Source organism: Lonchura striata, chromosome Z, assembly GCF_046129695.1.
Source record: "Lonchura striata isolate bLonStr1 chromosome Z, bLonStr1.mat, whole genome shotgun sequence".
Lineage (NCBI taxonomy): Eukaryota > Metazoa > Chordata > Aves > Passeriformes > Estrildidae > Lonchura > Lonchura striata.
In genome coordinates, this window is record NC_134642.1 from 4,411,085 (window position 1) to 4,425,466 (window position 14,382).

Genomic DNA, 14,382 nt, shown 5'->3' on the forward strand with positions numbered 1-14,382 from the left:
GGCTTTTTCTTTTTAAAGCATATCCTACAAGCATGACAGAAATTGTCATGGTTGCAATTGATGATGAGCTTGGGGTTCCTGCCCAAGTCAAATGGTGCAGCTGTAAAAGAACCAAATAGCAGAAAGAAATTTATTTGCTTTAGTATACTTACAAGTATTTTAAAAGTCACTGTTGGACTAAGGAATGGCCATTTGGAACCTGGTTTTTGTTTTTCAAGGTTTTTTTTTGCTTAGACAGAGGTTTAAAAAAAAAAAGTCTGGTTCCAAAGTTCAGAAACAGGTTTTTCTTTACTAAAACTAGCTCTGCTCCCTCAGATCCATTAACTATTTCCAGTTGTACCCTGTGTTCTATTGAATTATTTGCTTACAGGCACACTTACAGTCAGTGTGCGTAAGAATGATTAACTACACTGTCTTGTAAAAAGTTAATAATGCCATACAGATAAACGCAAAGGAACTAGAATCTTCCTGGCTTCAGTCTAAGGTCTACACAGTATTATGTGAAAATATAAGTATAAATAAGCATATAAGATATAACCATAAATAAAACCTTCCATATGATGCCTGTACACTTAAGATTCCATTCCATTTACATTTTTCCGACTGCACCAATTAAGTAACACATTTAAAACAGAATGCCACTGCCAACTACAACTGAGTGCTGGTACACGAGATCTCTTGTTATGTGTGCAGGTGTAGAGGCCCTTCTTACGTTCTTTGGCTGACCTGTCACTTTATAAGAATCTCTTCCTCCTACCAAGCGGAACAGACAATACGCTCCCATTAAGGAAACGATTACTTGACTGACAGGATTGACACTTGCTCAGATTTTGATCTTATCCTTACCTAGACTATATTCCTGATGTGAGATGGATGCATTTTTTTTACAGCATATACGGTACTGCTAGAATCTGGGTTGCATGGTTGCCTGCCATGTAGTGACTGGAAGCCATGCTGACTGTTGCACTTGAGGCACAGAAACTGGTAGTATTTACAAATGTTTTGTATGGACAAGATTGGATCAACTGCCAGGCCCTTGACAGGAGTGCTCTGAAGACCAGATCAATACTGTTACAGGCACATGATAAGGTATATGTGTGGCAGAGGAGAAATTCATGTCCAAAGTTGTTCAAAACATGTTTCTACATGTAAATTGTCGGTTGAACATCATGTACCTATGACTGGGCTCTTGGTTGCAAGCTCACAGAATTTTACAATCTATTTTTTGCCTGCTCCTCTTCCAATCTTTCTGTCATAGTTTCTAGACACCACTGCCTTCATTTACAAGCATGAAGAAGGTTACATACTCAACATTGCTTTTGAGTGCTTGCAAGACTACGATCATACATTGTTTGCTGTCAGGTATTTTGAATGTCAAGCAGCAATCACTATCTTGTCTGTGCCTGGCTTTCTGCTCCTCAGCTGGGATTTCTCCAGGAAGCTTATCACATAGACCTTCATCATCTTCAGTCATTATAAACAGCTACACTAAAGCACATTTACTGGCATCCGGGCACCAAGGCCCATAGAAACATCAGGCCTGAGGCTGCTATATTCCAGAGACTGTTGCCTGCTGGCGAGGAACCTTTCCAGTCTCAGTTCCAGACCCATGTGCTGCCTCTTGGGAGCAACAATCATGCTGTGAATATGAAGAGCAGTGGTAAGTACAGGGGGCTGTCTGCTGGTTGCCACACAATCTGGTTGCTCCCTTCCTTGGAAAGGTTTGCTTCATGGGCAGCCTTTGCTGAATCAAAGGCTACAGGCCCATCTTAACAGCTTTCTACTACCTCTTATTACTGAAGTAAAGTTTTTTCAAGTGCTCTTTTCAGGTGCATAGGTAGCACTAGACAGCTTGCCAAAGTGTTGTAAGATACTCATGTTGTGCTTCTTATCCATAACATTTTCAGCCTACCCTCATTCACAAACTTAATCTCTTGGGAGGGCAGAGGTAAGACAGCTTTAGCTGTCAACAGCTTGCCAGATCTGCTCCAGCTAGCACAGCTGCAGATACTACTACTTAGTCTACTGCTATTGCTTCCCTCCTGTGCCCAGCAACTGCTGCTTCTCTTCTGCCCTGCATTGATCCTGTCCAGGAATATAGCTGCATGCCCTGAAAAACATGTGCACACCCAGATATTGAACCAAATATCTTATCTACAGAAAAGAGTGAACAAAAACCACAGGCAGGGAGTGTTTTAATTCCAAGTGATCTTCAGTCAAGTACTGAATCTCTGATAACACGTCAAGCTAACTTTATCAGACTTTCTTGTAATGTACCAAATTAAATCTCCTGGGATAGGAAGCCTTGTGGCTTCCTGTCAGTAGGTCACAGCCCATTTAGGAATAAAAATGTACCACGTAGGGTAACCATCAACAGAGATACTATGTTGAAGAGAGTCGAGGATTAAGGATGGCTGTGAAACACCAATATACTAGAATAGTACTCATCCACATCCTGACATTCTCATTCAGCTAGTGTGGTCTCCCTTTTGTGTAAACAGAACTACCATATACATCAAAAATTGACATAATCTACACTAAATGCACACTAATCTACACTAAATGACCACACTAAATAACCTGTATATTTTACCACTTGTGTGTCTATTTATTATCATTAATATTTTTCTTTGAGATGCATTTGCATCTCAGCTCTATCATTTGCGTAAGCAGGGCTGGAAAATCTGCTTGCTTTACAATTAAGGCACAGGCTCTGCACAGAAGCACAATGCCCAACACTTCAGTCAGTGCTGGCCCACACTTTGCACAATTCAGTCACCCTATAGCGAGAATGAGTCAGCCCAGCAGTAACAGGAGGATGCATTACAAAATCACAGAGCCAGGCAGCATCCAGCCTTTGCTGATGTCACAGCTTGTCACAGTTAATCCATCCACACAACCAACCAGCGTGGTACATGCGCAAAAAGAAGGATGGGTATGAATCCCTGTGACTTAGGAATAAGCCGCTTCAAAAATGGAGAATGAAGCTGTTATTTACTGGAAATCACTGCCTCTTCTACAAGCCAGCCAAGAGGCTGTGCATTCAGCTGAATCCTTCTATATTTTTAAAAACGTAAAAATAGCATTGACTTTGATTTATACAGCATCTTAATAAGCATCTTTTCTCTTTGAAATCAGCAGTGTTTCAGCTTCACCTTGCAAAGCAACTCACAAAATCCTTGCTGTGATCTGGCTGAAATTCACAGGCACAGAATTACAAGCAAACAATGGATGTTTTCAAGCTGATGCTAATCATGGCCTATGACTTTCCATTTCTTACTCAGCCTGCTTTTGTGAGCATAGTCTCAGTCCTTCTTTCAGCAGTGAGCGTGCTGTGTGTGGGGGGAAGAGAGAGGCAGACAAAGCACCAACAGCTTCCTGTGCCGAGGTGAGTTAGCCTCGGAAAATATTGTTAAGACTGTTGTGTTTCTTCTCCCTCCAACACCCCTCTTCCCCATTAAAACAAATGCCAGATGTAAAAGGAGAAACAGGCTGTAGGATTTAGGCAAAGGTATATGCTATTTCAGTATCTGACCTCTCTAGAAACGTGAATAGCCAATCACCTAGGCATGGACAATTACTTGTCATGAGACCTTGTGATCCCTTGCTCAGATTTGCTATGTTCACATTCATTTGCAAAGGGAACAACTGAATAATGAGGTGAAATAACAGAAAATGCTTTTCAGCTGATTCTTCACTACAGATTTAAAGGCTTTGCAAGTGACTGAAAGGTTCAGTCACTGTATGTGAGCTGACTGCTAGAGGATACCTTTCTGATTGAGTTTGATGTATGAAACTGATTGATTTCCTTCTGCATAACACATGGCTACAAGTAAAATGTTCACTGTGGTTTGATGCTGCCCTTGATGATGAAACTTCAAGTCACCTATAAGCAAAAGTTTTGAAATGAGCTGACAGGGAGACTAAATCAATAGAGAAGACTAAAGATGCAAGAGGAAGAGAAAACATAATGCTAAAACTAGCTTACTTTAAGCACATAACTTCTTTTGGCACTGCCTGGGAAAGCTGTCACTGAACTTTTCTTCCCAAGCAGTGACAAAACAGTTCTCTGTATGTATCCAGCATTCCAATTCAAGTACACACAATAGTGCACCTTCTGAAATGCGCCCCCATGGTACATATTTGACTTACTGTTTTCCTTTCACAGTTCTGTTATTATCACCTCTTCATTTTCACATTTTTACTTGCTGTTTATGCTCCATCTATTATTTTGCCTGCTAGCTGTACAAGGAAATAAATTCCAAAAGTATGTGACTCCAGTCATACCACAGAAAATAGTTTATTTACTGCTGTGTAAATCGTAACATTGAGAGGGAATTATTGCCCTCTTTGCTGCCAAATATGCGACAAGAACCAAATTCACCAATGCTTTACTTAGAGTGCTCTTGAAAGCACTTTGCTTGTTCATGCACATACTGTAATTGGACGTGAAATTTTGCACTACTGCACAATGTACTACTTTAACCAGGTACTTTAACTTTTTCCATTCTCGAAACTTGTTTCCACTTGGACAAACCAAGTCTAAGAAAATAAAAACGGTAAATAGTTAAAGTGTGAAGATTTTTAACTAGATTTCTCAGCTGATGTACTTCTTTTACATCTAAAATACAGATGGCACGAAGTGTCTGATGAAGTCCAGCAGCTGCTCCATCTATTTTACATATCAGATGTAGTTTCAGGTGTGCCTTTCTCTATCAGTCCTTGATTCCCCATGGGCAACTTTGTATCTAACCTGAATATATCACTTTGAAAAATTATACCAAGTTCATTTTCTAACTACAGTTTAATAACTTCTGATGGTGAAAAGGCACAATGAATATGCCTTCCATGACTTGTTCTTAATCCTGCAGAATTTTTGTGATGAGTGGTTTCTGAGTACTTCAGAACTGACAAATGATCACTATAAGACAATCCGGAGAGTACAGTTTTTTAAATGGCAGGCCAGTGTCTGCTCTTCACTCTCCAATATTAAACAAACTTCTTACAATTAAGGAGGTAAAACTAGCCAGTTGCATTTATAGTTTTATACGAGATACAAACCTGAAAGTCTCTACAAACTGAGACCTGATAATTCTATTTTGAACCTGGGTTTGGCATTACAATTTAGACTAGTGGTGCATTATTATATACAGTATTGATAGCTCTTACATTCCATGATCTTCATGTTCATGTATTACCCTTTTTCCTCCATTCCTTCCCCACCCTGAAAAACTTCCACTAATATGAAAAAATCTCACCTTTCAATATAAAGATGCACTGCATTCTGTGTTTATGAAACATAAAAATTTACTTCACAATGCAGTAAGAAATCATCTATTTTCTTTGCACCCGGAAATGGGTTTTCAATATCCAGCTAATATTACATAAAATTTCAAGGAATGGGTGAACAAGCTCCAGAATTTCAGAGAGGCTATCCTTGCTACATTAAATCTGCCTCTATGATACACAAATATCAGTAGTAACATTCATGTCATCAATAAGCAGGCTTTGGTTCTACAGTTCTGGCTATTTGGAGACGAAAACAACAGTTTTTCTCAGAAGGCAGAAAAGCTCAGACATTTTACACTCAATGTCAGCTGATGTATGAAAATTCTTCCTACATGCAAGATTTATCAGCTAGACCCCCTTCATTATTTATTTCAATAAAAATGCTTTTTCAAAGGACAAATCTCAATTAGTGACCATTGACAACTAAGCACTAAGTGTAAGGACAGCTCCACATAATTCCTGCCCTAATCTCATTTAACACTTTAAAAAGTATTTTTTAATCTAACTGAAGTTAGTAATAAAACCCCTGAAAAGTCCAGTTAAAAAGACTGTAAAAAGCTATGTCAGGACTGCGATTCTATTTGAACTCCACACAGTGTTAGCAGTTCTAATAAAGCAGAATAGCAGAGATGAGTAAGAAGTCAGAGGTTACCAGCTTCTATAATGTAATGATTTAAAGTTTATCTTTTATCAGTGATTATACTTTACAGGACAAAGATTTTTCAACTGCTAGTGTTTATTTATATTATCTCACTGTAAACATTATGACAGCAATACCCAATTGGCCTGCACTATATCACGATAAAACTTCTAATCTATTCTTACAGAAAGCTGTGATCCTGAGTTACTGTGCTACTGGGTACTGATACAAGAACTGCTGTGGAGCTACCGCAGCTACTTTGTGCCTTTGGTAAGTGCTAATCCATTGGTTCTGTGTCTGTAGTGGGAAATAGGAGGGCTTGCATGCTAAATGATAGCCTTCCTCAATTTTGAATATACAAATCTGCACTGAGTCTTGCAGATCTCAGTTTTTCCTGGAAACTGTACAACAGGAGCTAAAGATTTTTTGGTTAAAAAAAAAATCAATAACATGACTCTCTGCATACACACGTAATTTTCAGCTGCACCAGGCACTTTTACAGCTAGAGAAGGAATGTGGAATGCAGTGCATAGTGGATTGGAAGGGCGTGGATGCTTACTTTCAGAGTGCCCATCTGTCCTATTAAAATGCAAGCAAATGTGTGCTTTTTAGGCACATCACCTGCTCGCTGTGATATAAAGGGAAACTGCAGAGTAATTGGGACTTGAGAGAATTTTAAACAATGTAGGCATTAGGCTTAAGAGTTTTTTTAATTCACTGAATTTCTGAACTTCCAACACTTGCACAGAAGGAAGAACGTGGATATTACAGTTGGACTATGTACTTTTGAAGATTTTATATTATTGACTGTGACCCAGTAAACAAGCGCTTTTAACTATGATTCTGTGATTCTAAGATTAACTGTGTGTATGTGACTAATCTAGCATTAATTTTTTTAATAGTTAGGTTAGTAGATATGAATTGTATGTAGCAATACCATTAATTTTTCTAAAGATCATCTGAAAATCCTCAAGTAAACATGTCAACAATGTCAAATATATTTTATGTCTTTACATTATTTCATACATACTTCTGTTCAATTCCACTTTTAACCCTTTACAGTTTTTAAACCTGTTGAAACTGTGCATCTGTTCATAAAGATAAACAGTAAGTCGCACAAGCAAAAATCACCTGTAAACTCAAAATTAATGGTCAATGATCATTGTTCTTTTCTACTGGAGTTTCTATTCTTAGAGATGGGTGTTTCACTGTAGTACCTCTTTTTTCACCTGTTTTGGCCAGTTACCACTGTTTCACAACTCAGCAGCTGACAAGGAAAGACAGCACATTTGGAACTAGAGCACATCTCGAGTATTAGTGTCAGTGGAACTCAACCAAGATGCCAGGACCAGCCCACTCAGAACTACTGCTGGACTGAAACCTTGATGAATGACTTCATGTAATGGAGTATGAACTCTCATCTCCATAATCCACTAATGAAACTTCTGCTGTCAGTATTTTTGTATGCTCAGTAAAACTTGTCCATCATAAAACACAGTTCTGTCAAAACTATATAATTTTCAAAATTTCTACAGACAGAATGAGAAATCGTTTCATTTTATCACTTTTTTTCCTGTGTGGAACTGTCCTGTCCAGAGATATTTAGCCTCACTAGCACTGTGCTGTATGGAAAAAATGTTCAAAATTATTATTTGAAGTTTCTTTCTTTTAGATTTCAAAAAGTGCTATTTTTAGGCTAGCTTGAGGCAAAACAAAGTTACAACCAACTTAATACAGAAGAGGTCAAGTGGTAAGTATACAACACAATCCTCCTTTCTCTTAGGAGCCTGATATTGGGAAAAGTGCTGTTAAAATGCAGAGAGGTCTCTGCCAAAAAAATTGTGAAAATGGGCAAACCCCAATTATTCTGCAAATTCCAAGACTGAAAACAGCAGAAGTAACAGAGTTTCCAAATATTGTACAGGAGTTGAAACAGAGAAAAAGTTTACTTAAGTACAGAAGCAGATGGCACACACATTTTAGGAGGTCACTAGACAAGACAACTCTTGGCTCTAAGAATTACATAGTAAAATGAATGAAAGGATTAATTTGAGAGACTTGAGTTTAAGTCACTTTATTTTTAATGAAGAAATACCTCAAGGCTAAAATTAAATTAACAGAAGCAGTAAAATCTTCTATTCGGTAGAGCACAAAATCAAAGAAACGCACGATCTTTGTGACCAGTGTGCAAAATTTGTAAGGTGTACTAATGTATCCCACTTTTTATAGGAGCTACTTGAGCAAAGGGGAAAGGGATAGGAGTGGTTGACAAGACCTTCCATAACAAAGAAGCAATCAACAGGATTTTGGTAAGACTGAAATTACCTTCTTTATATTTTGTATTTAGAACTACTACCACCAAATCTAAGCTCTTAGTAGTAGCCAGTAGTTTTATGACCATTTTAAGAATCTGTGACCAATTTAATATCACAGAAGTTCCATTTCTATTCCTCCCTCAAATAAGTTTTGACTTTTCATTTACATAATCTCTGTTTCCTTCTTAATTCTAAAGAGCAGCAAACAACTTTTTTGCACAGGGATAAAAGACAATGTTGAAACTTGGCCCTCTCTAATCCTGCTTGTGGGCCAGCAACCCAGTCCTTTTGTGTCCTTTTGTGGCCTTGCAACTCCCATCTGAAATTCTTACTGCATGCCAGCTTGTGCTCTTCCTTGGCTAATAGACACATCTGCTCATCCCTAAGCTTGGAGGCCAGGTGAATACAGTTCCTACAGGTCGTGGCCTTGTGCCCAGCCTGTTAATCTGCACTGCTTTTAACCATTAAACATTACCTATCACCTTTGTCAAGGGGAGGAGAGGGATGTTTATTTATCACTTGGAGAGGTCTGCACTTATACAAAGATCTTAGGTAACTGAGAGGGAACTTGGTCATTTATATACCTCACAAGAATGAAGCAGACTTTCAACAGACATCTATCTTTGTCCTACTAATCTGCCTACATTATGAAGTCTTTGGTTCACACAGAAGCAAAAAATATTGTGATCTGAATGCGCTGACATGTAGAAAAAGAACTCTGACCTCCAGCTCTCCCAGCCTATGCAATGAGCAGAAAAGGACTTACTCCAGCCTGAAAAGGACATAAATCTCAGGAAGATGGAAGTTCCATTCATACACCTTGAACATGTAAAATCAAAAGCTAATGCTACATGAAGATGCATAAACCAGATCAAATCCCAGATGAGAAGTAGCTTCAAAGGTCAGAGATGTGCTAGCCTGAACTCAGCACAATTTTTGGATCAGTGCTAGTTAATTAATAATCTTATGCATTATTTAAACTCAAATCCTCAGCTAGCGATACATACATATCCAGCTTTACAAAGTGATACAAGTGACAACACACTACCAACCAGTAAGCCCAAAATTCCAAACCTACCCATTCTTACCTTGAGGAATATTTAGCTAATAATTATCCTTTATGCAAATAGAGCAATGTCTGGCTGAAGACTTCCATTCATTCCAACGTGCAAAACAAGAGCTGGTACATTCCTGTCAAAAAGCTATCCAGGTAAGAGATTTGCTTCCCCTCCTATGCCTCTGAATTGAGGTTTATTTGTTCTTTGTCTGTTTTCAAACATTCAAAACTGTCTCTTTTCACTTACTTTGCTTGTGCTGGTTTTTCGGGGTTTTTTTTTTTTGCTGTTGTTTGTTTATTATTATGTTGTTGTTGTTCATAAATATTGCTTGTAAGGCAGACACTGTGCAGAAGTTTGTAAAACATACAGCCAGCTGTAAATGGTACAGCAATTGTCTTTCCTCAACCCCCATCCAATAGCTCAACCATTCGGTTAGTTTTTATTTCTACTTAAGAAAATAGGCTTATTAGTTTCTCAAAGTACTACACTGATATTGAAACTGAGAGCATTTTCTTAGTGCTCACGTACAAAAAACTGTTTTCAAAATACTGTCCTTATTGCATGTACTAAACACAAGATACCATAAAAAAACAACAGGAAAAACCATGAGAATTAACTGTCAATTTGGTTTTCTCTGTGACAGCTTAGTATGGCTAAACAATATCCAGCAAAACCACAGGGCAGAGCTTAGTATTTAACTTCATGAATGATGGCCAAGGTCTTGAAAAACTATCTTGAAAGACCTCTTTTTTTTTTTTTAATAACAGACTTTCACTTTGAAACAGCTACTTTCCCAAAATCAAGAAATCTGATTTTTAGGAATGTTTTTTGAATCCACAGCAAATGCCTTTTTAGTGGTCATGTCCTAACATTCTCCAGAAGAATAATGCTGTCTTGCCTTCAAGAGCGTGTCAATAGTTAGATCAGCATTTTCTGGAATCCTTGCACAAAAACTGTCTCTGTAAAATGAGTCAAACTACTTGACCATGTATGTGCATGAATGATCATTCCCAAAGATGATCTTGATGGGCAAACCTTAACAACAGGTGCTGGCTGATAGCACAAGTTCCACTGTAGCCTGCTCATCAGCTCTGGGATTGTCACCTTACTCACTGGGATATGGAACTGAGAATTCTTGGGAAAACAAGACTTGAATCACAGCTGCTGGTGAATGCAGGCATTTAACAGAGAGTTTAACTTGCCTGGAAAATCCTAAGCCAATTTACAGTTGAAAATTAAAATTGTGAACTGGAGATTTTAATTAGAAATACACAAATCTGAAAGACTCTCAGAATAAATCTCCCCTTAGTATAGCAATTTAATTTGTGGAGGACATGATCTGGCTTTCCTGACTTGTAGAGACCACTAAGCTGTAAAGCTATTTCATCTTTCTTGTTTGAATTAGTGTAACATTGAAACGCAACACAAAAATGCTTTGAAGCAGTAATATTTTACCCCTATATAGTGAAAAAACTAACCAAACCTAACAAGTTTCATATGATTTTTCTACAAGGCATTGCCATGTTTTGTGCCTGTAGTCTGACAACTTGCTGCATCAGTATATAAATAAATGGTTTTGGTTGCTGGCACCTTGCCTAAGTCTGCTTCCAAGTACATCTTAGTTCTAAAGATGAAAATACAATGGCTAACACAAGACAAAGAGAAACATTCATTTCACTTGTTCTGTTTTAGTACCTGATGACTTCTAAAACTTTTAGGTTGATATATCTAAGCAACCCTGCAGAACAAAAGATTAATAAATCAAATCAGTAGGTGCTAAAGCAGTATTGTCTCATACTATATGCAGCTCAAGGGACTTTATTTCACACTAGTCAGTTCTCACAAAGTAAATGGACTCCTCACATCTGTTCAAGTATGTCCAAAAGCACCAATAGCTGACTTCAGTTTTTATGCCACCATGAAGGGTCAAAGTGCACTAGGGCATAGTTTCTAGGTACCTTCCTCTGAAAAGAAATCCAATTTGCAAGAATAACACACCCGTGTACATTGAATCCATGCACCACAACTGAGTCTAACCAAGGAGTTTTTTCAAAATCGTGTCATTGCTCAAAACCAGAGCAGTAACGTAATCATAGCCATTAGAGCCAAGAAAGAATTCTATGAGACAGAAAAAGCTTCTGACATGAAGGATGAGCAACATGAACAATTTAACTCAACACCTGTGTTTCCAACCAAATGTTTAACTAGACTGTTGTCTCTCATGTTTTTCAGTGAATTATGCAACAAATAAATACAAAACCCACCCTAACCACATTAGTTTTTAGTGGATTTTCATAGTTCAAACACAGAGAAAACAGCAAACATCGCTTGGCTCAAACTTACACTTGAAAACCACTATTTCAGCAAGTGAGCAATTATACTATAAGCTGTGATACCCTCTGACTTCTGTTCTAAATAAAGCATTTAAAATATCTCAACACAGGGAGACAGGCTCACCACCACAACTTCCTCCTGGACTTTATAATGATATAGCTTCAGATTTTTTGGTCGACAATTCAGGATGAAGAGGCAAAAGTATGCAAAAAATGAAATTTTTGAGGGTTATGCTGTTTCACAAAGAACAATTTATCCATTCTACTGCATACAGCAGCAGAAATTGCCTGACAAAGAAGCTGCAAAGAGAAATCCCACATGAATGTACTGTGATTAATGTTTCTTCCCCTGCAGAGAGATTTTTTCAAGCCACAGGCAAGAGAAATAGTCAGGAAGAAAGGTGGGACTAAGGCCAGTTGGAAAGTCAGAAGTTTGTTTGGCTTGAATGGTTCTTTTCCTTGTTTCTCTTTTTCACAAAATAAACTGAGTCAACGCATTTAATCTATAAGAATGAGTGGTTCAGACAAGGTTCTGCTTAATTGGTTTTGCTCATATGGTCAAAGGAAACTTGAAAAAACTTCACTGTGAAGATTCCAAACATAAAAGTACAATTAAAAATAACCAATTATAATATTGGTTATTATAATAATATATTATTATAATTGTAATTATAAGAATGTTACACATATACATGAATATGCACACAAGTCATCTTTCACTTGTTTAAACAGTTGTTCCAATACTGAAGTCAAGTGCAAGGAACTAATATGTTTTATGCTATGTGCTGCTTCATCTGTGCAGCACTGTTAAGAACAGCTCTTTCAACAAATGATGACTTGAATAAAATGCAAACATTATGTTCTGTGGACCTCTGGAGGAAGAAAGGGAGGAATAGTGGGTTTCCATTTCTTAATGTGGCCTAAACTGAAAATGGGTCATTTGGTGAAACAGTAAAGGAATATACTTACTGACCCCGCTAGGGCTCCTGCATACTGCTCAAGTATTACCACTTTGGAAGAATGGTGCTGGATCTCAGTGTCAGAATCAGTCTGCTCATGTGCATAACAGCAGACAGATCTCCTCTCCTCCATTCTGTCTTTGGAGATGGCAGGAATATTGGAATCTCCAAGCTCTGCTAGGCTACATAAGTGTACAGGGTATAGCACACATCTGTGGTGGAATCCCATTTCCTTCAGGTGAAGCAATGAGTTACAGGCTTCACAGCCTGACAATTACTGGATTACACAGCTGAAAAATGTGTTGCTGATAACAGTGCCCCTGCCCTTATTTGGTGTGGCTTTACTGCATTCTGAAAGCAACAAGGAAACTTTAAACATTAACAGTCTCTGGATACCAATTTAGGTTGAGAGCTGACTGCTTAACAGCTACCACGTTCATTTGACATGGAATCTGAAAGCATACATAGCAGAAAAAACAGTTACTTACAGGAAGGAAACCTTTATTTTCAAGAAAAACAAATCAGAAAATTACTTACTGTCAGCACAGAAGAAACATACTTTACAACCTTTTTTATTTTTTTTTTTTTTGTGGGTTGGGGAGGCTTCATTGTTTTTTACAAAAAGCTATTATTCTGATTATCCAGCATGGCAGTATAGTTAATATATCTGTCAGCTATCATTCAAACACAAGATCTCTTAATAGACTTCCAAAAAAATTACGTTAGAATCATCTTATGTAATAAAAATCACTATTATCCCTCAGGGAGCTGCACAAACAATACAAATACCTGAACTGTAATGCTTTTTTTTTGTAAAAAACAAATTACTTCCAGGTAAACTGTATGAGATTAGAGAGAGGCAGACAGCAACTATGCAATTAAATATATGAGCCTAGTGTACAGAAGCTGATGCAATCTTTTTTATGTAGCCTATAAAAAGCACTCATTGGATATTGAACTGCCCACTAGCTTTTAAGTATGTCGAGCAAGGGCACAATACTTATTTCCTGGCTGGCTGAATTCATTTGGCTGTAAGGAGTGAGCGGCATTTAAATAAGGACTTGCTGTCCTGATGCACAAGTCTCTCATTCTCCAAACTAATTTAGGTAAGACAGAGTATTGGGATTTTGCCTTTTAGAAATGAGTGTCTTTATTACACTTGCTAGCTTTCTGTATTTGGTAAAATTTATTCATATGCTCTTAAGTACTTCACCTGGTGTTGCAACTTCATTTATCTTTTCTGACACCTTTGCATTCTAACAAAGACTAGATCCAACCTATTTTCCTGTCCAAGCAGATCTTGGATAGCATAACTGTGCAGTACATTAGGGTCTAAAATAAACTTAGTATTGATACAAAAGGGACATGGATCTTTATAAATTATTATATTAAATTGTAATTAGTGTTCCCTTAAGGTGGAAATAAACCTCACTTACAAACACAAAGAAATGTATACAATGGAAGCTAAAAATGGGTTTAGGTAATTGGGATGGATAAAACTCTACTAATTTTTAAACATATATTTAGACTACTATGTAGGTACTTTTCAACTTGGACAATCAGAACACACATTTCTAGCAAGAATCTCTACTCTGTCTTTTACCAAGTTATAAATTACCTATAACCTGTGAACATCCTGCTTTGAATTGTGGTTAAACTTTGCATAGCCTTAGAAATCATGCTGTATCACTTATCTGTATGCTGCATCAAAACACCTGGGAAATTGTTTAAAAGTTCTGCTCTAGTTACAGATATATAATAATCTAAGTATTATTTTAAATCTGGAGG

At 37.5% G+C, this 14,382-nt stretch overlaps 2 protein-coding genes across 5 annotated transcripts in view; one reads left to right on the plus strand and one right to left on the minus strand.

The window, feature by feature from the left end:
* Window positions 1–14,382, minus strand: part of IDUA (alpha-L-iduronidase) — a 44,784-nt gene that overhangs the window by 16,102 nt on the left and 14,300 nt on the right. The window lies entirely within an intron of this gene.
* Window positions 1–14,382, plus strand: part of SLC26A1 (solute carrier family 26 member 1) — a 36,250-nt gene that overhangs the window by 13,035 nt on the left and 8,833 nt on the right. Inside the window, exons 3-7 of one of the 2 annotated variants that reach the window (XM_021547989.3) lie at window positions 1,423–1,660; window positions 3,285–3,388; window positions 6,117–6,199; window positions 8,159–8,238; window positions 9,375–9,454. Coding sequence is in view for 1 of the 2 variants with exons in the window: in XM_077789943.1 (XP_077646069.1) it covers window positions 9,365–9,455 (91 nt within the window). In the remaining variant the exon portion in view is untranslated. Of the gene's footprint in view, window positions 1–1,422; window positions 1,661–3,284; window positions 3,389–6,116; window positions 6,200–8,158; window positions 8,239–9,322; window positions 9,456–14,382 lie in introns of those variants that run through there. The other variant, XM_077789943.1, reaches the window with a different exon arrangement.